The sequence below is a fragment of the Aulonocara sp. 'chitande type north' Nkhata Bay genome, linkage group LG1, assembly GCF_057382095.1.
Source record: "Aulonocara sp. 'chitande type north' Nkhata Bay isolate Kocher_YH1m ecotype deep benthic linkage group LG1, A_spYH_male_GT1.1, whole genome shotgun sequence".
NCBI classification, from domain to species: domain Eukaryota; kingdom Metazoa; phylum Chordata; class Actinopteri; order Cichliformes; family Cichlidae; genus Aulonocara; species Aulonocara sp. 'chitande type north' Nkhata Bay.
The window spans coordinates 22,336,726-22,361,260 of record NC_141344.1 but is presented as its reverse complement, the minus strand read 5'-3'; the positions used below and the strand labels follow the sequence as shown (position 1 = coordinate 22,361,260).

The 24,535-nt window shown below is 40.2% G+C and overlaps 1 protein-coding gene across 11 annotated transcripts in view; it reads right to left on the bottom strand.

The window, feature by feature from the left end:
• The window catches only part of tjp1a (tight junction protein 1a), a 106,235-nt gene extending 82,420 nt beyond the window's left edge, over positions 1 to 23,815 (bottom strand). For 8 of the 11 annotated variants that reach the window (XM_086288499.1, XM_086288534.1, XM_086288543.1 and 5 more), the window contains exon 1: positions 23,246 to 23,814. In XM_086288499.1, coding sequence (XP_086144625.1) covers positions 23,246 to 23,337 — 92 coding nt within the window. In that variant the 5' untranslated portion in view covers positions 23,338 to 23,814. Of the gene's footprint in view, positions 1 to 23,245 lie in introns of all 11 variants that reach the window. The other 3 variants (XM_086288593.1, XM_086288585.1, XM_086288507.1) reach the window with 2 other exon arrangements.
• Between the last annotated feature and the right edge of the window lie 720 nt (positions 23,816 to 24,535).

The following is a 24,535-nucleotide window of genomic DNA, read 5'->3' as shown; positions in this document are numbered from 1 at the left end:
AACAAAAGTCGCCTCAAGGCGCTTCATAAATAATGGAGCCACAGCCACCCTGGGGCGCACTGACAGAGGCGAGGCTGCCGGACACTGGCGCCACCGGGCCCTCTGACCACCACCAGTAGGCAACGGGTGAAGTGTCTTGCCCAAGGACACAACGACCGAGACTGTCCAAGCCGGGGCTCAGACCGGCAACCTTCTGATTACAATCACACGACCCCCTATTGGCAAGCGTTTTGGCAACAGTGGGAAGTCCCTTTTTACAGGAAGAAACCTCAGGCAGAACCAGGCTCAGGGAGGGGTGGCTGGCTTCACAGCACCAGAGATTAATAATAACTAATGATTAATGATAACTGATGACAACTGAAGATCACTGCTGATATCGTTTCTCTGTGGCTTTGTGTTTACACACGCTTGAATGCTTCAGACCAGCAAACTGACCAATTATCTGCTTTCATAATGGTGTTTACGAATATATTTCTTAAATACACAATAACACAGTGCATTTAAGTCATTTTAAGATCTAAGCCATCTCGGCTCTGCAGTAGAGGCCTTTTAAAACAAACACTGGGCTATTTGTTGCACTTCAAATGTATCGTAATGACAAGTCATCAATCAGATGCTCGTACCAAAGTATTATACTGTCATGTGTTAAAGTTGACAACACATGACAGTGTCAAGGAAAAAAAAAAATAAACCTACTGACAGGCTGTCAGTCTTTCTGAGCATGAGGACGGCAGGAGCATGATTAGGGGTTTCCGCTGTCTATTGAGCATTTTAATAGCCAGCCTGTTTTTATAGTTACCAAGCAGAAGTAAAAACAAAAGACGGTGGCACCACATGCTACACATGCTGCGCTCAAAGCCATCCAATCCCTCTGAAGGCTCGTTTAAACTAAAGACTGATTTCCTGGTAATAATTTGTATGCCATTCAAACATATAAAAAAACCTAACCACATATATTTGACTAATATTTCTTATTCTTATTTCTTAACCAACGGCAACATGGCTACATAACATACATGACAGAGCACTTTATTATATGCCTATACTGTCAATACATCTGGCTGCTCCTTTCTAAAGCTCATTAAGCCTCTTATATGATGGTATTTGTTCCCAGCTAGTCTCCTCACTGCCAACTTTGAAGCAAAAGCCATAGTAGTTTCTGAAAACACACGCTTTGTGGTAATTTTAGCACGATTTATTTGTGGTGTGTTGTGTATCAGAAGGCCTTAATCCATGCACATTAAGCACTTTGCACTTGCATTTAGACCTGAAACTGTCAATAAAAGTTGTTTTTGCTTGTTTTTGTCCAGCAAAGGATTTGGATTTCAAGATGAGTCTATTAACAGAAGGCTCAGTTATAGCCTCACATTTAGGGGGTGAAATCTGAGGAACACTTTCAAGTGTAATTAGCTAAATAGAATATATTGTGTTTTTTGTGTTCCCTTTTCTGCAGCTCCAACTCTGTTTTAATATGGAACAGGATAAAAAAAAGAATGCATATCGATAGCTTCACAGTGTCTGAGCTGAATACTAATGTCAGCCTTGAGACCTCAGTAGACATCATGTCCTGCTATCCTGTTGATCCTTTAAAAATGGATAAAAGGTGACCAAGCTAATAGATTTTATTTTCCTCCAATTCTTTAGCAAATGCGTTAAACAACTTTGAAAACATACTTCTTAACAAGAGTTGAGATTCTAAAATCTTAGTAGCAGGTCTTTGACGTTTCCTTTAGTGCACATAGATGATTGAAGCTAAATGCTAACCAACGCATGCTAACATACCGACGATGATAATGCTAATGATGATAATGCTAACATAGTGTTTTGCAGGTGGGGGGGGGGGGGAGTTAAATTTGGCTGATCTCTTCTTCAAAGTCATGTCTTTCTGCACCTACGGCTACCAGTGTGGCTGCTACTTCCACATCACTCCACAAGGTTTTCATGACCACTTCTGTACCTCTGTGATTACATTATGGCAAATATCTGTGACGAACTAACTCAGCTTTCTTCTCAGTGATCCCAGGTTATTAGAGTAACGACAAAGAGACCAAGCAGTTTTTAGTGGAAGAGCTCACATTCTCCAACCCTGCAGGTGGGACAGCTGGTCAGGAGAGTGACCAGGAGGAAGCTCGTGATTTTTAAAAAATAATGTTTTTAATGTCAACAACGTGCTTTAAATTCATCCCAAGGGTCAAACTGTACATTGCGTTCTACTGTAATATATTGTAATAGACTGGGTGAATTTGGGTGCATGCCAGCTAGTTTTTTTGGACACACCAGCACAATCTTCAATCATCACCAGTCCTATCTGTCATATTTGTGATTATTTTGACATACTGGAGTAGATCCAGTGTGAGCCGGAGACCCTGGTGCAATTGGTCTGAACTGGACCTTCAGACAGAAATCTAAAAATAGAGATCTAAAAATAGCATCTGTGCTGGAAGCGCTTCCCAAGGTGATGACACTAAAGAGGAAACTCACCCAAATTTAAATTAGGTATTAAATCAGGTAGAATTCTTCTTTTTTTATAGGCTGTGTTAGAGGGCAGTTTTCTCCATATTCAGTATCTCAGTTTAACGTCTTATCATGCCAGCATTAGATAATTATCATTAACACAATGTGAACTCGAGGAAAGCCATTTTATCTGCACTTCATCTTCAAGGTTTGCCTTTTCTATATGCGACCTGCACCTGATTCATCTTTGTATTTACTAACAGCTAGAACGCACGTACAGAGCTCAGTCTCTGTCACTGTAATCCCAGTGTTACTTTCACAAGGGGATTTCATTTACACACAAAGCGTATGAAGCTCTTTGGTTTTAACAACACACTTCTAAGAATGAGGAGCGCTGATAGGGCCTGTATCTGTGTGCTGGTTTACAACCTGTAGGTCATTCTGCTAATCCTACACTAATAGATGACATCACAGGGTAACAGAAACTGGAACTATGTGGCTCAAGGATTTGAGGTATTAGTGCTTACATGGCACTGCATTTTATGTTCATATGAATATGATGTCTATTTACATAAAATAAAATTGTTTTATTATTTGGGCAAGATATAATACTGTGCAAAAGTCCTGAGCCATTTCTTTATATTATGCAAAGAAAATGAGAAAAAGGTTAAGTAATTTATTGAAACGTGTGCAAATAAACACAGAAATAAAGCACATACGGTAAAAAAAAAAAAAGAGTCTTTACAACTCTAATGAGCTTGAAAGTCATCACCTTTGTTCTTCAACACAGCCTAAACTCTCTTAGCCGAGCTTTCTTGTAAATCCTTTAAGTAGTCTTCAGGAATAGTTCTCCAGGTTTCTTGAAGGACATTCAAAGCTCTACTTTCCTAGACTGATTCAATAATATTAAGGTCCAAGCTTTCACTATCCACGACTGATCGTGTTCCTCTTACCAGATATGCTTTTACTGTAATGGCAGTGTGTTTGGGATCCTTGCCATCCTGACAAATGAAGCTTTTTTTGCGACAGGCTGCTGGTAACAATTTGCCTAAAGATACAATTTAAAATAAGTTCTTTGCTAAGTTGTCTGTTATATGTAGCCACAACACTGGTTCAACCCTTCAGACAGAGACTCTTTTTATGATTGAATAATTCATTGGTCAGTGTTTAGTGACTAAAAAACAAACACATTTTTGAAAATGGTCAGGTACAGGGACTGGACTGAAAATGAAAGAGCAGCCAATTTCTAAAGAAAACTTTGAAAGACCTTCCGCAGCTTTATTTTTGAGTCATGTACGAGAGCATACAATTTATGATGTAATAGAGACTGTAAGACTTGTCAGTCCTGCATCCCTAATGGACTCATCATTGTTTCATCTAAATCCATTATAGCAGTGCTTTCCGAAATCTGTGAGGAGACTTTATAAAAATGTAACATACCTTGAATAGGGCCATTTTTTTTTTACAATTGTTTTTATTTTTGCAGTAATTGAACTATAATCAATAGATAACATACATGCTGAAAGTCAGAAAATGTAAGCTTGTTGATTTTCTGCTTCACAAAAACTGTAAAAACAGAGCACAAATATAAAAACTATACAGAATACTAGAAGTAGCAGAAGATGAACAAGTTCACGCTTGCAGCTGAGGCACAACGCTGCTTCCAACAGCAGCTGGTATCCTGTAAATAAATTTCAACAAAACCAGACCACCATAGTTTGCTTTGATGTGCTATTTGATATGATTAATTTAGAGCAAGTACAAAGAAAATATGGGAGGAGACACGAATCCATTTGGGGTTGCATCAGGAAGAGTTTCCAGCGTAAAACATCTGCCAAATAAAAAATGTAAGGGAGGAGCCTACAGGAGCTTTTACAAAAACAACATATGCAGTGATTTAAAATAAAACTACGTGGTAATATTGGGTTTGATGCCAACAACGTGTTTCAGGAAAGTTGGAACAGGAGCAAGAAAAGGCTGGAGTCGCAGTCAAATACTTTTTGAGGTCGAGGAAAGATATAACAGAGAATCCATGAGGACAAGAGAACTGCTCAATGTTTCACTGCACTTACATAACTTTGCAACAGCAGCTGTTGCTGATGTGGGTCTGCTGTGGTCACACTACCATGTTTAGACTTAGACCTTACACATGTCTGCCTGTGCATTCTTAGCAGTATATTATATGCAAGCTGGATAAATGTAGTAAAAGTGATTAACGTGACTTCCTGAAAAGCCTGGAATTAAAAAAAAACAATGTTTGTATTAAGTAAAGTTGCTCACCCTCCTGCCTGCTTATATTTGATCTTCCCGCTGAAGAAAATCCAGTTTAACTTTTAAACTTTTGCCTTTTTTTAAAGGCTTTCAGCATCTGAGACTAAAGTCACATTAAATAATGACAATCATAATAATTAATTGCTGGCAATAAAGCAGAACTCACAATGAGGACATAACTAATGCAAACTGAATTTTTCTTACAACATTTGACTTTTATTATTTTAATATAGCTCATTATCGTTATGTGGTTCAGACAAGGCAGCAGCTTCATGCAGATGTTACCAAGATTCATACATCACCCGTAGATTCAACAGATTACTGAAAACACATCAGCATATTAGCAATGATATGACATAACATGGAAAACAGACTTTTAATTTATATGATGATCACGCATTATTAGTCATGTTGGCTGTGAATGGTCTTTGGATTGTGCACAGAGAGATTGAGGAAAGATGGATTGGGTGTTTGCCACACTGAAACACATCATTTCTGGCTCACAATATTATTAAAAGATTACGAGAAGCTGGAGAAATCACTGCACACAAGGGGCAAGGCCAAAAACCAATAATGAATGGTCGTGATCTTTGAAAAAAACAAAACAGAAACTCTAGACACAGTTCTCTGCTGGAAATCACTACATGGGCTTAGAAATACTTCTGAAAACCACTGCCAGTAAACACACTTCATCCGAAAATAGGAATTGAGACTTTGGCATACACAGGAAAACAAGCACATGCACATGAACTACCAGGAAATGCTGCTGCCTCCTCTGGGTAGGAGCTTATTTAGGATTAGGGCTGGGCTATATCATACCGTTCACGGTAATACCGGTGTAATTTTGGGCAACGATAAGAAAATGAAATATCACGATAGAATATGGGTAAAACGTGCATGCGCAGTGCCTTTGTTTACTTACGCACATGGTGGCGACGCAGAATGAGAAGAGCGAAAGTGGATCGTTAAATGAAACGAATGAACCAGAATTGGTTTGTAAAAATGCTGCAACTTCAGTGGTGTGGAACTGGTTTAGCTTTCGTCCGTCAGATACACAACAAAGCACTATTTTTGGTAGAGCATGCTAGCGGGCCGTCGTTATTACCGTGCTGTTTGGAAAATACGGCACACTTAAAATCAATCCTTTGATTTTTGTGAAAATCGACAGTGCCCCTTATAGAGCTGGGCGATAGAACGATAACGATATGTATCGCGATATAACTTTTACTCGATAGAGAAATTAAGCTATCGCGATAGACCTCGCCGCTCTTGTCCTCTTAAAAAAAAAAAAAAAAAAAAAAGGTCAGCCAATCCAAATTAAGTAGCGCAGAGCCGAACCAATCACAGCCGCAGCGTCACGTCGCGTGACTTGTTACGTACAGCACAAGTACCAAGCCGCACGTGTGTTTGTTTGGGAAGTAGCCAGCGGGTAATGGAGGAAATGAGTGTGCCGACTAGAAAAATCAACCGAGCGTGACCGAAGAGAAAACAGATGATGGTTCCAATGCCGGAGAGATTGTCGAACGGAAGAGCCATAGAAGTTCCGTAGTGTGAAGGTATTTCGGCTATTTCAAGTCTGACAAAAAACAGAGTAGCGTGCACTGTAAATTGTGCCGAAAGCAAGTCTGGAAATACAATAAACTGGTGCATGCGTCACACTGTGCGCCACGTTATTGTTTCGGTGAAATGAATTTCTACAATACTGTTAATTCTACTCTCTGCAGTGTTTAAATGCTTACATATACACACAGTTACTGTCCCTCCACACATACGACTCGGTTCTGCTTCTATGCCCCAGCTTTGTTTACTTTTTCCCACCGAGGCTTCTAGACTTCTGATTGGCCAACATTTCTGCACGGTTAGGAATCTAGCGCCACCTGCTGCTTTGGCATGTTCATAGCAGCGTTTTCCTTCATTTCTGCCTTTATGTGTGGACGGGATTATTTTTTAAAACGAAAACGGAAAATCTCCGTTTTCAAAAATACCCGTGTACGCGTGGACGTAGCCTCAGTCTCTGACTGGAAGCGCTAATTCGTCATTCGGCTTTTGTCAGACTAAAGTAACTGTTAAAACTGTTTGAAAAGCTCAGTTATACAACAAGGAGAGATTGAGAATTTCATTTTAGTTCTCAGTTTATTTGATTTTGACAAAAGTTAGTCAGTTTTGTCTGTTCTTCTGTAAAACAAACTAAGATTTATTTTTAGAATTAATATTTTGTTTCTAAGTGGAATTGACAATTTAGTCTGTTTTGTTTGTTCTATTTTGAAACTTAAACGCTTTAGCGGCTGCCTTTTGTGTAGTTTGCAATATTTGCCTTTATTTATCTGAAAAAGTCTCATGTTCCTTAAGTACATCTACCCTGTTGAACTTGTTATGAGAAATAAATATTTAAATCAAAACAAGCTGCTGATTATTTCACATTTTACTTGTGAGCAACGGCACATTTAAATCTTACAAATATAGTTATTTGGCTTATATCGTGATATATATCGTTATCGACTGAAATGAAAAAATCATATCGTGATATGAAAAAATCTCATATCGCCCAGCTCTAGCCCCTTATAATCCCGTGTGCCTTATGTATGAATTCTGGTTGTGTTTACTGACCTCGAAATGATTTTATGTGGTACACGGCGCTCGAAAATCTGTCAAATGTTTTAGTACAACTTTGCTAAGCTACGAACCCGCTTGATGGATTGTCGGAGCGTTATGGCTATATTAGGCAGGCGCCTCACGGAGTGATACGTACTGTGCTTCAACATAATATTACCGTATTGTGTGTGTGTAACCTCTTTTTAAGTTTTGTGGATGTTATACATGGTTATGCTGATGGTTATGTCGGCCAATTTCCACTGGAAATGCCTTTTGGTTAAATTGTCAGCAAGGAATTTGCACTGTTACAGTTTTTTGGTCATATCGCCCTGCTCTCACACCAATTCTCTCCATGTCCTCCTTCACAACATCCACGAACCTCCTCTGTGGTCTTTCGTTTATGCTGTTAATTAATGAGACATTAAAGAACAAACAATATATATGCTGACATCCAAATGACACCTTGTGTATGTGAATGTGAGCAAGACGGTGCCAAATTCTGTAGATTTAAACAGGAGAACGGCTCTGCAGCACAAGAGTCGGGGTGATAAACTGACCTGACTGCAATCTGGACCTGTCACTTATATTTGGCACCTTATAAAACTCCCAAATATTGGAAAACAGGTGACACAGAGACAGACAAACATTCCTGCTCACGTTCACACCTGCGGCCAATTAGGAATCCCCTATTATGCTGACAGACATGCTGGACTATTGGAGAAAGCCAGAGCTCTGAAATACTCAGCGTTGTTAAAATAAGAGGTAATGCAATACGCCCTATTGCAGTAAGCTCCCTATTGCAAGTTTATTTTTCAAAGCATTTTGCTGAAACCAAACTCTTTAAAAAGCGATTTTCCTCTGAGCCCAATTTGGGTTTTTTTTGTGGACTTTTTTACTATACTTTCAGCTATACTGCAGGAATTTAGTGTGATATCTTTAGCTGTGCAAGGCAGTGGATTAGACTCAGTCTCTCTGTCTGTTCAGACAGATGTTAGTTTCACTTTTCACTGCCTCTGGAGGAATACAGAGAAACTCACAAACAGGCTGGAGTGCACTCATGGAGCTAAACTCAAAGTGTTCCCTCCAGTGCGAACAGACAATGACGGGATCTTACAGCACGAAAAGTAAAGAAATACTCAGACACATCAGGCACTAAATGTAGAGAGAGGTGAAATGGATAAATATTACATGAGACTTCAGCCCAAAATAGAGAATCTCCCTCATGTCCACAGATTAACAATACCACTAAGATTAACAGATTACCTCATCCAGTAAGTAATGTTATTTATATTAAAAAACATTCTTTGATTATTGTTTTAAGTAGGGCCGTGCCACATCTTATCGCCAGTGATAACGCTGGTATAAATGTTTATGTGTGATAAAAATGTCATATTGTGATATCATTGCTATAGGAAGGCCATGCATTTAAATTTCCTAGCGCCACAACAATGAGACAAACCCGGGCATGTCTGAGAGCGAGAGCCCAGCGGAGATTTAACACCTAACCACGAAGCTACTTCAACAACTTCTAACAAAGCAAAATGTTTTCTTGCAAAATATGCAAGAAAACTGTTTTAGCTAAAGGTGGAAATAACAATACTAGCAACAAAACTAGCAATTGATGCTAAATTGAGCTTCGCAGGAACGCTCGCTAGCTTCGCTCTATATGACAGGAAGAGCAAACAGTACATGTGGAAATAGTGGGAAAAGCCATGATTTAAGCAATTGTTTAAAAAGCTCAACCCAAGAAACAGCATCCCAGGTAGAGAACATCTTTCAGTCTTATTAGGTGACAACATTTTGCAGCTCTTGACAAGTTACAAGTAGAGATGGACCGATCCGATATTACGTATCGGTATCGGTCCGATACTGGCCTAAATTACTGGATCGGATTTCGGAGAAAAATAAAAAATGTAATCCGATCCATTAAATATCACGAAAGCACCTCACAAAACTTGCAACACGCCGTAACTCGCCTCAGAACGTTAGCACGTCGGAGCAGTATGCATCACGTGATAGAGCGGCTGTGGCATGCGGGACCTGTCGGTGGTCTGGATAGCATTTGGAGCTTCGCTAGCAACCTGGCATTTCATCTCCGACAAAGTTATCCCCGAGAGAAGTAAAGCAAGTGTGTAAGTCCATCTCTGAATGTTTGTAAAGCATTCCTGCGTTAAGCTTAACAAGCGACTGCCTCTCCTGCTGCTACTTCAATCATGAAACTGCTTAATGATCAGCTGATCGGCTTTTCTGTCGCGAGTCCGTCTGTCTTGTTTGTTTTTGGCCCACTTTGCACCAGAAAGAGGAAACCAGCGGATAAACAACAGCAGCACGTTTAAGCTTGAAAAGCTGTTGTTAGAATTTATTTAATATTACTTTCTACACCAGGATCTTTTTTTATGTAGCTGACGCTGGTAACTGTGCAGGGGCGGATCTAGCAAAGTTTAGCCAGGGGGGCCGATAGGGCATTAACAGGGAAAAGGGGGCACAAAGACATACTTTTCTTTCTTATTCTCATTTAAAATGTCTAGCTTTTAATGAATAATTATCTGACACCCAAAGTTTTAATTTGATGTAAAATAAATAGAAGTCCATTACTGTATATAGTAACTATTAAGTCTAATATATATACCCTAGTAAGCTATAGTACTTTTTCCTTTGGGAAGGTACCATCTGTGCAGTCTGCAATTTTGTTGAAGAAAGATGTTGAATCTATTTAATATTTTAATATATTGAAAAATAATTGATTTCTGTGCATTTTTTTTTCACACTGCATCAAATTAAGGTTGATTACGTCGATTAAGCATCATGAGGTGGAGTGTGAGGGGTGGTTCCCTATTTTTTATTTATTTATTTTTGTTGTTGCTGGGAGTTGGAACCCTCTTAGTTCGGTTGCTTAATATTTACGCTAAGTACTCTTTAAAATACCAGAATAGGGAGGATGGTGTAGGTTTAAGTTTATTAGATTGATCAGTATTGCTGAACTATGAAATATTTTTTTTTGCATACAGGTATAACAGAATAGCTTTAGTGTAGTTGTTGTTTTAAACTTGAGTATGAACTTATACAAAATGCAGCAAGATATTTAAAAAAAACAGTTTTGTTGATTAAAAAACACTATATCGGATTCATATTGGTATTGGCAGATATCCAAATTTATGATATCGGTATCGGACATAAAAAAGTGGTATCCTGCCATCTCTAGTTACAAGGTTAAGTTACTTTATTTTTTGTCATCTTAGAGTGTTAAGTAGTTATTTTTATACTTTTACTTATAATTTCCAGCCTGCTTTTGTACTTATTTCTGACTATTTCTGCTGCATCACTACAATATACTATAATGCTGCACACCAAGGTAAAAAGTTTATTGTCAATGAGAGCTGCTCTTTGGAAAAGGATGGAAATTGCCCTTGTATTACTCAGACTTATAAATGCTGCTCTCTGAAAGCTGCAAGCTTAAATTAAGGAAAAACTGAGATTCTGGGTTAATCCAATTCTCAGGAGAAGGCAGCAGCAAGGAGAATTTCATGCTTTGATCCAGGAGTTGAAGATATATCACAACCGCTATTGTGTATATTTAACCCTCCTGCCATCCTTTAAAAAACTCACACCCATCACCCTAGGGACCATTCTCAGCCACGCCATAAAAAGACCATATATCCATATTTTATTCCACTTTAAATTAGCCAACCTTGTAAAACTACTTCTCCCTGAAATATTCATGTAAAGTTTTAATTATATTTTCGTTGTTTTAACCCTTCAAATCCCAGTGTTATTACATGAGCGCCCTGTGTTATAAGCCCCAAAAACCAAAAAACGAAACTAAATATTTCCACAAAAAACCAGTTGAAGTAATATGTGATTGTCATTATAAGTAGGCCTTTAGATGGACCAAAGATTGGCACCAACATACATTTTGACCTGCCATTATTTTTTTTGCATTTTTTTTGCAATTTAAAAATTAAAACTTCAAGGCCCTGAGTCTTCATTGACATCCAAGAAAAGAAGAAAAAATAAAATCATATGATGATAATTTGGGGTTGAAAAATAGCGTTTATAATGGAAGTCAATGGGCAGAAAATGGTCCCCAGGGTGATGGGTGTGGGGATTTCTGCTGCTCAGCCATTTTAGGCTGATTTAAGGAATTCACACTGGAATATTAACATTGACAGGTAAAAACTATCCTGTGGCAAGTTTGGTTATATTCCACTGAACACAGTGGAAATGGCAGCCATTTAACACATAGCAGTGGCACAAAAAGGTCCCAAGAAGGCAGGAAGGTTAAGGATGTCAGTGGGGCAGTATTGTTAATAGACCTAACCACATCTGATCCGGGGCAGGACCCAGCTGTGTGTCTGAGGTAAAATAGTATTATTTTGCATTGTAGATATCCTTGCATATTCAGCACCAGGGCATGTTTTGAGTGTCTTGTTGCCGAATGCATTTGAAAATCTGAAAAACTGAACTTGATTCTAAAAGAATAAATGCTGCAACTTTGTCTTGCCAAATTATCCCGCCTGCGGTTGGTGTGAGCGGATGCATTAAGAACAGGTGAGTCTGACAAGTATTTTTAATGCTCATAAAATTTGCACAAAGTTACGTGTTCGGTGTGTGAAGAGCTTTAGAGTTAGATATGAAAAAGATAATAGTATCTCAAATAATACTGTATACAGGCACCATTGTTGCTAGGACACCAGAAGAACATCAGCAGAACAAAAGAAGCAAAAAAGTTAGTTTTTGACAAACTTTCATTTGAAACAAACACCCTCAAGAAAATAACTATTCAGTAGGCTTAGTAGAAACTACACATGATCTCATACTTCTGCATAAGTGCACTGACATTACCAAGTATAGGAACATGTACCTGGTGGAGCACTGAATGTGGAGAGCTGTACACTTGTACATATCATTTTCGCTATATAACATAAAAGTAGTCACCAAACAATTTTAAGTAGAAACTACACATGATCACAACGTTAGAAAAGTTAGAAAAGAGTGCACTGTCAATGCCGATACAGTTGCCATTGGTGATTATATAGTTACCAACTGATTTCTTTCAGGCACTAAGTCTACATGGGTTGTGGGTTTTCTTGGTGTGGAAGCATGTTAAACTGTGAGCTTCAGTATTTAGCAGTTCATGCTGTGTTCAGAGCCTGGAAAACAACTCCAGCTGGCCTGATAATCCCAATCCAACACTAAAATCTCTGTTTCCAGTATGTGCACAGCTAGCTGTGTTTTATTTGAGACAGATATACTAAGTGAGGCAGTTTTATTTCCTGTTTTATTTGGTAAGATCACTTTACTTTCATTTTGTTTCATGTCCATCGAGAACTCTGTTCTACCCTTTTGTTCAACAGCTTGTTGCCCACTGCTGGATTATGCCTTCATTAGAGTATTATTGTTCTGTCCCTCAGTTTATTCCCTTTGTTTCTTCCCCACTTGGGTAAATTTTCATTTTCATGGACTCAAGTACTGTGGCCTTTTTTTTATTTTATTTAAGTAAACATCTTAAAAGAAATTATGGGAGTCATAAGACTTATTCCACCACCCTGCTGCTGCTGCCAGCTCTAAACACCAAACAATGATGTTGCCGAGTGGCAGCAACTATAGCAACGGCCTGCCATGAAATTTAGTTAGCAGAAGACTAGAAAAATTTCCAACTGTTGCCAAGGTAGTTTGTTTTTTGACTGTTGTTTTATGCGATGAATATGAATCTAAACATTTACTATTCAAAAATGTTTGCAGAGGACAATTTTTAAATTAAACTCTAACCTCCTTCATTTGTGTTAACGAGGTGAAGTCTGAGTTTTGGGAGAATTCCTCTGAGGAGTTGGAGAGCACTTAGAAGTTAACATTGGTGTCAGATCTTTCTACAACTACAGGCAGGTGTCTTACTATTTTTGACCCTTATCTATGTTTTTAGCTCATGTCCAATAACAATAGACTGTGCTCTAACCAGAATGTTAAATAGAGTCCTGGGATGCCTCTCCACCCTGGGATTTGTCTTTGTTCATATCTTCCAGCTCATCAGGCAGCAGCGGCGCGTCCAAAATAGCTCCAGTGACTTTCTCTTTCCATTTATATTCCTAGACCTTTTCAAAGAAGCTTTTACCTAGCCAGCATTTTACTTTCCATATAAACACAAACACTTACCATTTGCTCCCATTGCACAGGTGAGGAAAATAAATTGAGAACAAAAAGAGAAACCAGGGAATAAAGGAGACAGGTGAGCAAAGCATAAAGGAACATGGTGCTGAGAGGCAGAGTTGGTGGAAAGAGGACAAAGGAAAAAAGGAAGGAGAATGACCATAATGCAAAGGGACAAAGCACAGAGGGACACAGTCAGCATATGGCTCAGAGGTCGCCCTGACTGCTCCATAATGCCTGACTGTTCAGCTCGAAGTGATGGTGGCCGATGAACATGCATCACTTTGCTCTTGGGTGCCCCTCCTGCTACATGGGACAAGTGGCGACAAGAGGTACATGACACATCCTACTTGATCTAGAAAACCCCACTGATGTCCCCAAACAGAGGAATGAAACATATGACTAACTGGGTGTCTAAAAGCAAAAGAAATAAAGGAAACATCTTTGAAAGCTGGAGCCTGTAAGCCATTTGAAAGCCACCTGGGCAGAAACGAGCGGGAATGAAAATCTGCAGCAGGATCAAGACTCTGATTAGGCCAGACAGGCCTGACAGATGGACGGACCAGATTAGTCATATAGACATGTATCAAACAAGGCGAGACAACGGTCATGTCTGAGTGTTGTCTGACCCCTGCGGAGAGGAGGGTGACAGCAAGGTCAGCGGCTGATTTCAAAAAGTGCTGCTCCAAAATTACACAAACACAACTTCAAAGCACTTGTACAGAACTCTACAAATGTTTTAAATTTCATCTCATTAATTTATCTTTTGCTGTCAAGGAGCCAGACTTTCTTGTAACTTTTTAAAGTGGGCTTCTGAAGGTGTTTTATTGGACATTGGACAACAAATGGATTATCTCAGTTGTTCTCCTGACTGAAGTTTGGTCCGTTTACAGCATCCTGCCATGCGATTGCATTTGTCCCTAACCATTGGGAATCCTCATGCTAACTTTTATTGAGTGGAAAAAGGTTAGCGTTCATCCCTCAGCTTCACTGTGTTTATATTATGCTAACCATAGCTTTGTAGCTAGCCACCATGTAGCACATCATTATATAACAGCTAGCCCAACTTCAGTAACCTTACAAGCGTCAATGCTGTTTAGTTTTCTGTCTTCATTTATGTTGGAAGTGATAGCAGAGCTGTACGTTTTAATTTTTCAGAAATCCCTCAGTCAGAACATGCTTTATCATGTTTAGGTGGGAACTAGCGAGCTAACTTCCTGCTAACGTAACTTCTCCGTTAAATTTAATAAATTCTGTTTTTATGGATGCCTGGGTGTTAAACTTAATTGTTACACCTGGTAGAGCAGAACGCTGATCATTTTACTAAAAATGAAAGAATTTAGACAGTTTTTAACTCTCAGTGATGCTGCAGTGTTCGTTTTACTTTGGGACCTGAAGCGGAGTTTGGACCCGGAAATGGCTAATGACGTCAGATTTAAAGACCAGATTTCTTTAGTTGAATATACAAAATATGCTAAAGGTAACAAGGTTTGACAGACATGAAATAGTATTTTTGGTGATTCCTAAAGATTTATAATCTGAAAATGTAAGAGAGGACCTTCAACACAGTTTTCAGTTTGTCCTTAAAAAATTAAGTAAACTGAAAAAATAATGGACAAAACAGTGGCAGGTCTAAGGAGGAGACTGTTATGGTTTGGGGCTATATTTAAGCCAGTGGAGTTGAGCATCTTGTTAAAAGTGATGAAATTATGAACACAGAGACAGAGACACCATCCAATTTTCATCCACAGTGGATGCTACAGTATCGCTTCTGGAAGGCATCTGATTGGCAGCACCTTCAAAATAATGCAGTAAGAGCACATGTGGATAAAAAACACACACAATGGAACAATGGATAGGCCTCCCCAGAACCTAGGTCTCAACATTACTGAAACAGTGTGGGATCATCTTGACTGAAAACAGAACAAATGGGAGCCAACATCCAAAGAAGAGCTTTCTTTTAATAAAGAAATGCCAAGAAAAGCAATTAGAATTGAACAGTTTTTGCATCAATACTATATTTCAATACTTCTTTATATAAACACGTTTAACTAAATCGACTATTTCCCAGTTTCCTAGCAAAATATAAAGGAATTAGGGGTAACTCAATCCCTTTGCACAGTACTGAACCATGCAGGTATGAGCATAAATCTGTAGTGAAGACAAGTCACGGTAAAACCAAACGTTAGCAAGAAAATGCTAAAATAAGATAAACTGTTTAAATGCAGCATATAGTTAATGTGGACTGAGTAATGATTTTGCATGCTTAGGCATCATAAATTACTTCTGCTCAGAATCTGCACATCATATATACCCAAAACCTGTTTTACCTCAGTATTCTGTCAAAGTCAACCTTTAAGGACATAAAACTTTCTTAAATTAAATTAACCTGTACCAGTGGAACACTAATGCTTTTATCATGACACTATTACCACCCATGGCTGCAAGCAGGATCACACTTATTCCCAACATATGTGTTTCACAGAAGACCGAAAACCAAAGCCATTTAAAATGTTTAACAGCTGTCAGCAAGTATCTAATGTTTACTGACAGCTGTTAATCTTTTAAGTACTATCCCAGTGTGGTTGTATTTGTTGTGTAGTCATAAACTAGTTAATTGCTAGGTCTGTTTCTATGCACGAGTTATTTTTTATTTTTTTTAATCTGAAATAGATCATAAGGAGAATTGTGTCATCGCTAAGATGGTCCTGTGGGTAAGGACACATATCAACCTGTTTTGAGGCAGTATCAAACAACATTACACATTCTCCACAGATTACAGGTATTATATCATCTGTCTAATAAATAAAGGACTGTATGTGCGATTAATCCAATCCACTCACTGCTTTGGACGATGTATTTCTGCAGACCCAAGGAAGTGCAGTGTCAATTTGAAATAGCTTGGTCAAGCTAAGCAGTCTTCACACTTTGGCTAGAAGTTGTTTGCCGTTAAACTTTGACATCAGTCAAACGCAGTGATGTCTCAGCAGGGAACCTCCCTTGATACATCATGTTTGGAAAGCTGCAGGCCACTCTGCATGTGCAAATGTGTGCATGATCAGCACCTCACCCACCGACTGCAGCTCTTTCAGCAAACTTATTGTCAACTGATATTAAATTGTTTTGAACACTATGTTTAGTAGCTATCCGCTGTCAGACGATCTCTCTTATCACTGAGGTGGTTACGTCAAAGGAAGTGACTAATTAAACCTGGCATTTGTTGCTATTTAGTGGTGATAGATGAGCAGCCGTTCAGTGTGTGCATCCTCATATCTGTCCAGCTTTTCAAACAAAATTTTCTGTTTGCATGCATCAATATTGTTAAATCATTACACTCTGATCTTTGAAACCCAAATCAGTCTTATAAGTGTTTTAAATCACTCCCTCGTGCTGCTGAATGACTATTCAACTACGTAAAATAAAAATGTTGACAGGCAGGGCCGTGTACAAATATAACATCCTAAAAAAACCCCACTCGGATCCCTCTGCTGTGTCCTTCTCTGTTTGTGGGGCAGCAGTGATGGATCCCATCTTGTCGGCCCCCCAGTGAGCCACTGTGACAGTCGGGAGTCACCAGAGGCCCCGAACGTGTGACTCACAGATTCTTAAAGTCATTCCTGACTCTGACTGGAGACGATGAGTCTCTGATAGGCTTCTGCTAGCATCACTGCCGCCAGCAGGCTCTTTAAGCAGCGATTACCAGACGCCTATTTAGACTCAACATTACATGAACGCAGACATGCGCTGGGTTGCAACTATGTTAAAAGGAGGATGCAGCTGCAGAGACAAATTTCAGTAACTAATCAGCAGCAATAACATCATCAATTGAGTTTTTCAGTGACCTACGGCAAGTTGCGTGGAGAGAAAAACGAAACCACACATGCATCTTGCATCTTGCTGTTCTGTTATGAATGCTACTTTTTCAGAGTTTTGTCTTTTAAGAATTTTCCAGCATACTGTGTTATAAAGACTTTATTACACTGGCTTTATGTTTACTGTGTAAAGTAGTTTGTGCATCATATGTTCTTATTCAGCTCATCTCAGTTAGTCTCCCTCCCCTCACTACCAGTCGGTCATGGCTGTTCAGTCAGAGGTTTCTTCTTGTTCCAAGGGAGTTTTTCCCTCTCACTGTCGCTAATTGCTTGCTCATCGGGGGTCATTTAATTATCATTAACCTTAAATGTGCATTATTTATATTGGCCAGTGGTAAGCAACTCTTCTGATTTCAAAAATACTAAATCTCTGTGAGGGAAAAAAACATCAACCCAAAAAAAGCCTCAAAAATCAACTTTGTGAACACTTTGTTGATGCATTTATGGCCTCTGGCACTAATTTAAAGTCTTATTTAATACAAACTAATACTCATCTTCCACACTTTTATACCCATTACAATACAAAATGCTAATAAATAAGGAAAGCTTTAATATTCATCAGTCAAACATTGAGATGGCCCAAAAGGTCAAGGCTTTAAAACAGCTACTAAATGGCATACTCTGTATTAGCTCCATACATCCTTTATACACACAAATATGCGTTGCCACCACCTGCTCAGCTCTGATACGTTGCTACATGTGCTGCAGACGATGTCGACAGTTTCGTAAACAACTGAATCCAAGTTGCTCAGACAGACCTGTTATGTGATGACATCGTTTCTGCATTGACCTTCTGCAAAAACACATCTGAATAAAGTGCAGCGTATATATAAACTCATTTCCCATTGTGACCACATCCAACAAAGCCAATACTACGAAAAAATAACGGTTTTTCCTCAGTTAGCAGCATTTAAATGAGACCAGAAAAGTTATCACTAAAGGGCCTAACCCAGACACAAACAAACACACTCACACACAGCGACAGCAACAACCACACACCCACGGGATGCTCGGAGAGTGGGAGGGGGTAAGGGGGTGAGCCACGAGTCAATAAACCCTGTGTAATCTGTTCCCTTTAGTGGCATAAACCATCTGAGAGGCGATTACAACCGTTCTGCCAAAGTAAGAACATGCGAGTTCCTAATGGACAGAAACACTGAATACTCACTCACACACACTCAGACACACAAACACGTGTGTGAACCCTCATACTTACTATACGAGGGCCGTGAAGGCTGTAGAGTAAGAGTAGTATGTTCAAAGATTAAAGCCATGACTCGTGTTTATAAGATCAGACTTACTGAGTGTAGGTGTGAAAAAAATAGTATGTCAGCATGTTGTTTTTAGAAAAGTACTGATTATCATGGCAGGGCCACCATAAACTTGGGCTCCCGCCGAGGTAACTAATGCAAGGCGTTGTCAGTTTGTGTGAGATTATGCATCGTAGACTCCGTGAGTGGGACTAGGAGTGGAGAGCAGGGGGGGGAGGCAGACAGGAGTTGTTAAATGTGGAGGAGGGAGGAAGTGTGGAGAGGCAAATCAGAGGGCAGAGAAGGCGCCTGCATGTATGTGTCCGTGGCACGGGGCGGGGGGAAGAGGAGACGCTGACTTTATGCATCATTAGGCAGGTGGACTGAGAACACCAGGCGGAGCTGTGACCGTGGAGGGAAGCTGAGCAGGCATCTGGCACACAATACACAGCGATACACCCACATATTATGGAAAGCTGCCTACAAATTAGACAGTCGTCATTGGGCTAATTGTCATATGTGGATGATCACAAAGTAATTACAGTGTCCTGGCTATCACAGGACGCCATGTGTTTTGTTTAATAACAACGTGCTGGCTTGTTTTGTACTGTGGTGGTGGGGGGCTGTACTGTGGCTCGAGGTTCACTGCGTTTATCTTATTATAAGAAGAGAATGACAATGCTCAGATTACTACAGCTAACCACCTTAACCAAGTAATCTGATATTAAGGTCGTAATTCAATTAAGAATAAAGCCAGTGATAAAGCTCGATTGATCTGGCACTTGGAGCAAAACAGTACTCCACTCTGAACTTGGTGTCTTTTATGCTTGTTTTCCCTCGCCTGTTTTCAGTGTTAGCCCTTATGTCTACTGTGTCATGAAAGACCAATTACAACACAGGAATGCAAACATAACAAGCTCTTAATGAGCTCTTTAAATACACACGCTTCATAAACACAAACACGTGAGATGCTGCTGTTGTTTTCCACATTATTTAAATCTCATTCTTCCTGCCGCAGGTACAAAACAAAGTGACAAAAACAGCGAAATGCAAATGTAGCATCTGATGTAAATCAGCTGAGGTACATAAAGTTCATTATTTTGTGATTTGTTATTGTGTCAGTACAATTAGCTGCTCTTTAAGCGTGATCGATGGCCTCGAGTCGTTTATTAATCGCTGGGGGTCGAGTGTTTTGGGCCGCTGCGTAGCCGCCTCTTCATATTTGTTGCTTATATGACTGTGGAAAAAAGTTTTATTTCAATTCTTTCCTCCTGTTTCCTCTGCAGAGAGAAAGCCGTTCTGCATGTAAAGAGACTGGCTCGCATACATACCATCTGTCAGTGATCAACAGTTGATCGCTAAGCTATAGTTGTAAAGGTAACACTAAACAATTTTGTTCTCCAGCATGAAGTTGGAGAGAGAGTCTCTCACTCGGAGAACCAAGGTTACAAAGTAACCAACCATTCTCTGCACCACATACCGTGAAGTTACCTGGACTAGTAAGTAATACTACATTCAAAGACAGATACAACAACAATCAAATGTTTGGGACAAAAATCTAATTTCTCAAAGCAGATCACCGTCTGTTGTTTGGAAATACTTTGGATTTAGTGCAAGTGAAGGAAATCTGCAAAGAGCGGTGTGTGTCTGCACTGCAAAGCAACAAAGCATCTTCAGCTGTCTGAAATAAAACACCAAAAACTGCAGTATAATTAATGCATGAAGTCAAAGAAAAATTGTGCAATGCTCACATGTCGATAAAAAAAATCACACCGTGCAAAAGACGTGTTATCCCCTCACACACTTTGTTTTCCAAAGAGACAAAACCTGTCGCAGGAGTAAAATAAAGAGATCTCACAGCTACTATTAATATTATCCATCATGCAGGTGCAAGGAATGGAGTGAAAGACCCTACCTTTAATATTTTAATAATCTCATAATACGTGAAGATGTACACAAATCTTTGCATGTTCTACTTACATAAAACAATTTTTGCCACTAAAATCAGTGAAGAATCCTGACAAATATTTGTCATCTCAATATTATACAAAATAATTATACATCAGTCAAAATTACTCAAACCAGTTGCAGTACTGTCGCAACCACGACAGTACTGGAGGCAGTCGCTGTCCAACCTTGATGCTGGGATTAGTTAATCGCTCTACACGTCTACTTGATGTTGGCAGCAGTTATTTGGGATGTTATCGCTGCAGCTCGCTGAATTTCAGACATTTTCGTGGTCTCTGGTCGCGACATCACGGCCAGTCTCTTCCTGTTCTTACGCTCGTTAAGGAACAACATCTCCCATTACCTGAGTGCAAGTGAGTCTGATATAAATCATATATGAGCTAGGTCCTCCAGCAGCAGCTTATTCCTGCGTTGTGCAATCTCAACCTTGTGGTATGAATGGAAGGAAACCAGACGACTCACTCAACCTTTGAAAAGACGCTGACATTTCATTTAGTTATGAAGATACAAACTGTTCAGCCTGACTTCTTTGGGTGTTTAAATTCCTTTCTTGTGCACAAGTCAAAGAGTAAGGTGAATGTAAAGCAATGCATTTTTCCCTCTGGAGGACTGAAATTAAGAAAGTAACTACTTCTAAATATGAAAGCAGTTAAATAAAACAGATTGAAGTTGAAACTACGACTCGTCAACTTCTATTAGATCACCAGTTGAAACACATCAGGATTAAACTTCTATGATGCACGTTGATCACCTAAACTTGGGTCATTGCTTCGGTATTCCAACCTAAAGTCAGGCCTTACATTTTAGTTACTTATGTGCACGTGAGCCTACTGACTCTGGACTCTGACTTCACTGAATAAAGACGGAAATGGCAGGCAAGCGAATCCAAGGGTGACTCCATGAAACACACACTGCAGCTACACGCTGGCTCAGCTACGCTCCGTTAAAGTGGCTGTCGGAGGCGATACAGTAATCCACTTTTAATGGCAATGGCCGTGTCCCTTCCCCCACCGTGATGTGATGGCCCCGGACATACCACCGCGCCTCTCTTAAGGGAGAAGTGTCAAAACCAAGTCGCCGCTGTGCGCTGTCCTACACATTTGACAGTGGTTGGAGAGGAGAAAACCTATCCTTTCTCCCATGTGAGATCATTTCTGATTCAAAGTAATGGACCCATTTGCTCCCACATGTAAGATGGACCCCCTCAAAGCCTTGCACATCCTACGCAAGGAACCAGAGTTTTTCTTCTCAGTGTAAAGCAGTGCAAATCTGTAAGGATTGTGCTGCATGCTTAATGTTATCTGCGTGGATTACAGTAGAAGAAAGACTGAATCTGCTCATTGTGATAAGATCCTATAATTAGACTGAACACTACTCTGCTGTGTCACGTTTTCTTTTTTTGTTCCTTTTCTTCTTTATAATGCTCCTTATTTCAATTAGTAAAAGAAGCGTTCTTCACAGTTTCCTTTATTATGCCCTACAGTGCAACCACATTCCCAGTGTATCACAGTATAACAGCCTCTGACAGGTTGTCAGAAGCCAGCTAAGGTTACGGCAGTAGCATCTTGCTCCCTGACACCAACTAATCAATTCATCGAGTGCACAAAGAAATAGGTCAGTTTGTCATTGGTATCATATTTAAATTATCTTTGAAGAGAAGCACAGTGCAGCATTATCAAACTTTTTTTCAGGTAAATTTTAATAGTTTTGTGATGTAAAAATGTATCTGGAGTTTATAAATGTTGACATAATTCCTTCAAAATATCTTAGGTTTGCTGTCATCTTGTCGTGTAGCTGTGAAAGCCAGAAGCAGAGAAGATAGATTTTGTTTCGTTTTGTTTCAAAAAAGAAATCTTACAGTATTAAAGCAACCTGGGAACTTTTGGAAAGAAGGAAAGCGATAGGGAATTAATTGCAACAGAGGTGAGATGTAGAGACAGCTTTCTAAAAAAATGTTTTTTAGAAGTCTTTTGCCTGTTACGTTTTGCTGATTCATCCCGAAACACCAGGGAACGGATAAATGGTATCAAACGTGGACGTGTATTAAACTAGGTGGACATATTTAAATGGAAACGCACGGAGACGTGATCAGCCAATGAGAGTTAAACACAAGCACCGCTCCTACACAAATCCAGGTGGTAAGAAGCTGCTAAATAAGAGATGAGCGGTTTTGTTTTTTTTTACTATCGCAGAAATAGACGCGAGACCAGAGAGCTGCTCGGAAAACTGAAATCGCCGAGCGCGTGCGGGTGAAAGAAGAAAGCGGTGTGTGTCCGCGTCGTTTCGCTGTTCCTGTAAATCCACTTGCTCTGTTTCGTGAAAGCCTCACCAGCGGATCATAACACTCAGAGACCACCAGGAGGAACACAGAGAAGGGGCGAGCGCGCACTGTCCACCCCTCTCCTCCTCCTCCCCGCCTAAATACCTGCTGGGTGTCGATGTCACCGGCGCGCACATCAAACTGTCGTTGAAGGCAGAGCGACACAGAGGCGGATGGAGGTAGTCGCTTCCGCCAGCAGCTGCTGAGCTTCAACTTCACAGCAGACATAGCAGAAAAGCGCGACTGGAGCTTCTCAAACAAGACAACAAAGCCCAGAGGCTCATTTCAAACCTGTTTTCCCCCACGCTCCACGCGCACCAACACACGCTCCGAACCAAAGCGCGCACCTCCTCCTCCTCTTTGTCCATACTCACCACAGCTGTCTCTTCGCGGGGAGGCAGTCTTTGTTGGAGGCTGTCACTCCCATGGCCATCTGCATCACCGTTATATATTTCTGGTACTTCATCTTCTCCTGCAACTCCTGCTGCCGCTTCTGCTGCTACTTTTACTACAACTACAACTACTGCTGCTGGTGCTGCTACTTCTAGGAATCCGCGCGCCACCAAAGCGGCACAGGTGAGCGTGCATTCAAATGTCTGTTATTGTCCTGTCGCGTCATCCGTGGCATCCTCGGTGTCAAAAACGCCATTTCCACGCTGGAAACACCGCTGATAGGGAGGACGTTCCCGGAGGAGTTCAAGGAAAAGTGCCACGCCGCCGCGACCCATGCCCGCGCTGACCCTCTAATCTCATTAGAGCTCAGAATAGATTGGCTAATCTATTCAATTTTAGTCAGGACCGGGTCATTGTTGTGGTTTGCCTCGTATGGCGGACACTTCCCCGGCCGCCAAACCGTGAAATGCCGGTTTGTTTGTGTGGAGAAAAAGAGTCGAGAGAAAGAGGCGGTTCAACAGTGAGCGGTAGGATGCAGCGGCGACGGCACCCAAGCGTCTGCGAGGTAGGAAAGAGAGTGCGCGTGTGTTCAGCCAGAGAGGGAGAGAGCAGGAGAGTGACACAGGAGGAGGGAGGGAGGAGGAGGAGAGAGGAAGCTATGTAATGGCTTTAGTGTGTGTGTGTGTGTGTGTGTGTGTGTGTGTGTGTGTGTTGGGGGGGTTCGTCTAAGTGATTCTTAGAGAAATCCCAGAACTGTAAAACTGAGACAAAGGTGTGTTTTCGATCTTGCTTTCTGTGAGATTGGTCCATTAGGCCGAATTAAAGCATGGGCAGGATTTAAATATCATAAAGTGGAGGTGGAGAGGAACAAATCAGCTCATATGGAATTAAATAATCAGGAGGCAAGTAAGTAACCTAATAAGACCAGATTTGGTAACCTGGACCTTTAAGTATAAAGAATGGAAACAAAACCATGTATTGCAAAGGAGAACTATTCCTGTATTCCTGCCCCTATATAAAGACTAAAAACATAAATACAAATGATACAGGAAAAAGGCTGCTTTTTCTGAGCTTCACACAAAGTCGGAAAAAAACTGTCCTCCAATTGCAGAAGTCAAAATATGTTTGCTTTTTTAAACCACTGAGCTCCTATTTTCCAGACTAAAGACAGAGAGACCAATGAGTACAAAAGTCAGCATCCATGATTTTATGAGGCACATCTGACCATGAAGCAGAGGTAAGTTGCAAATCTGTGAAGGCACCATTAAAGC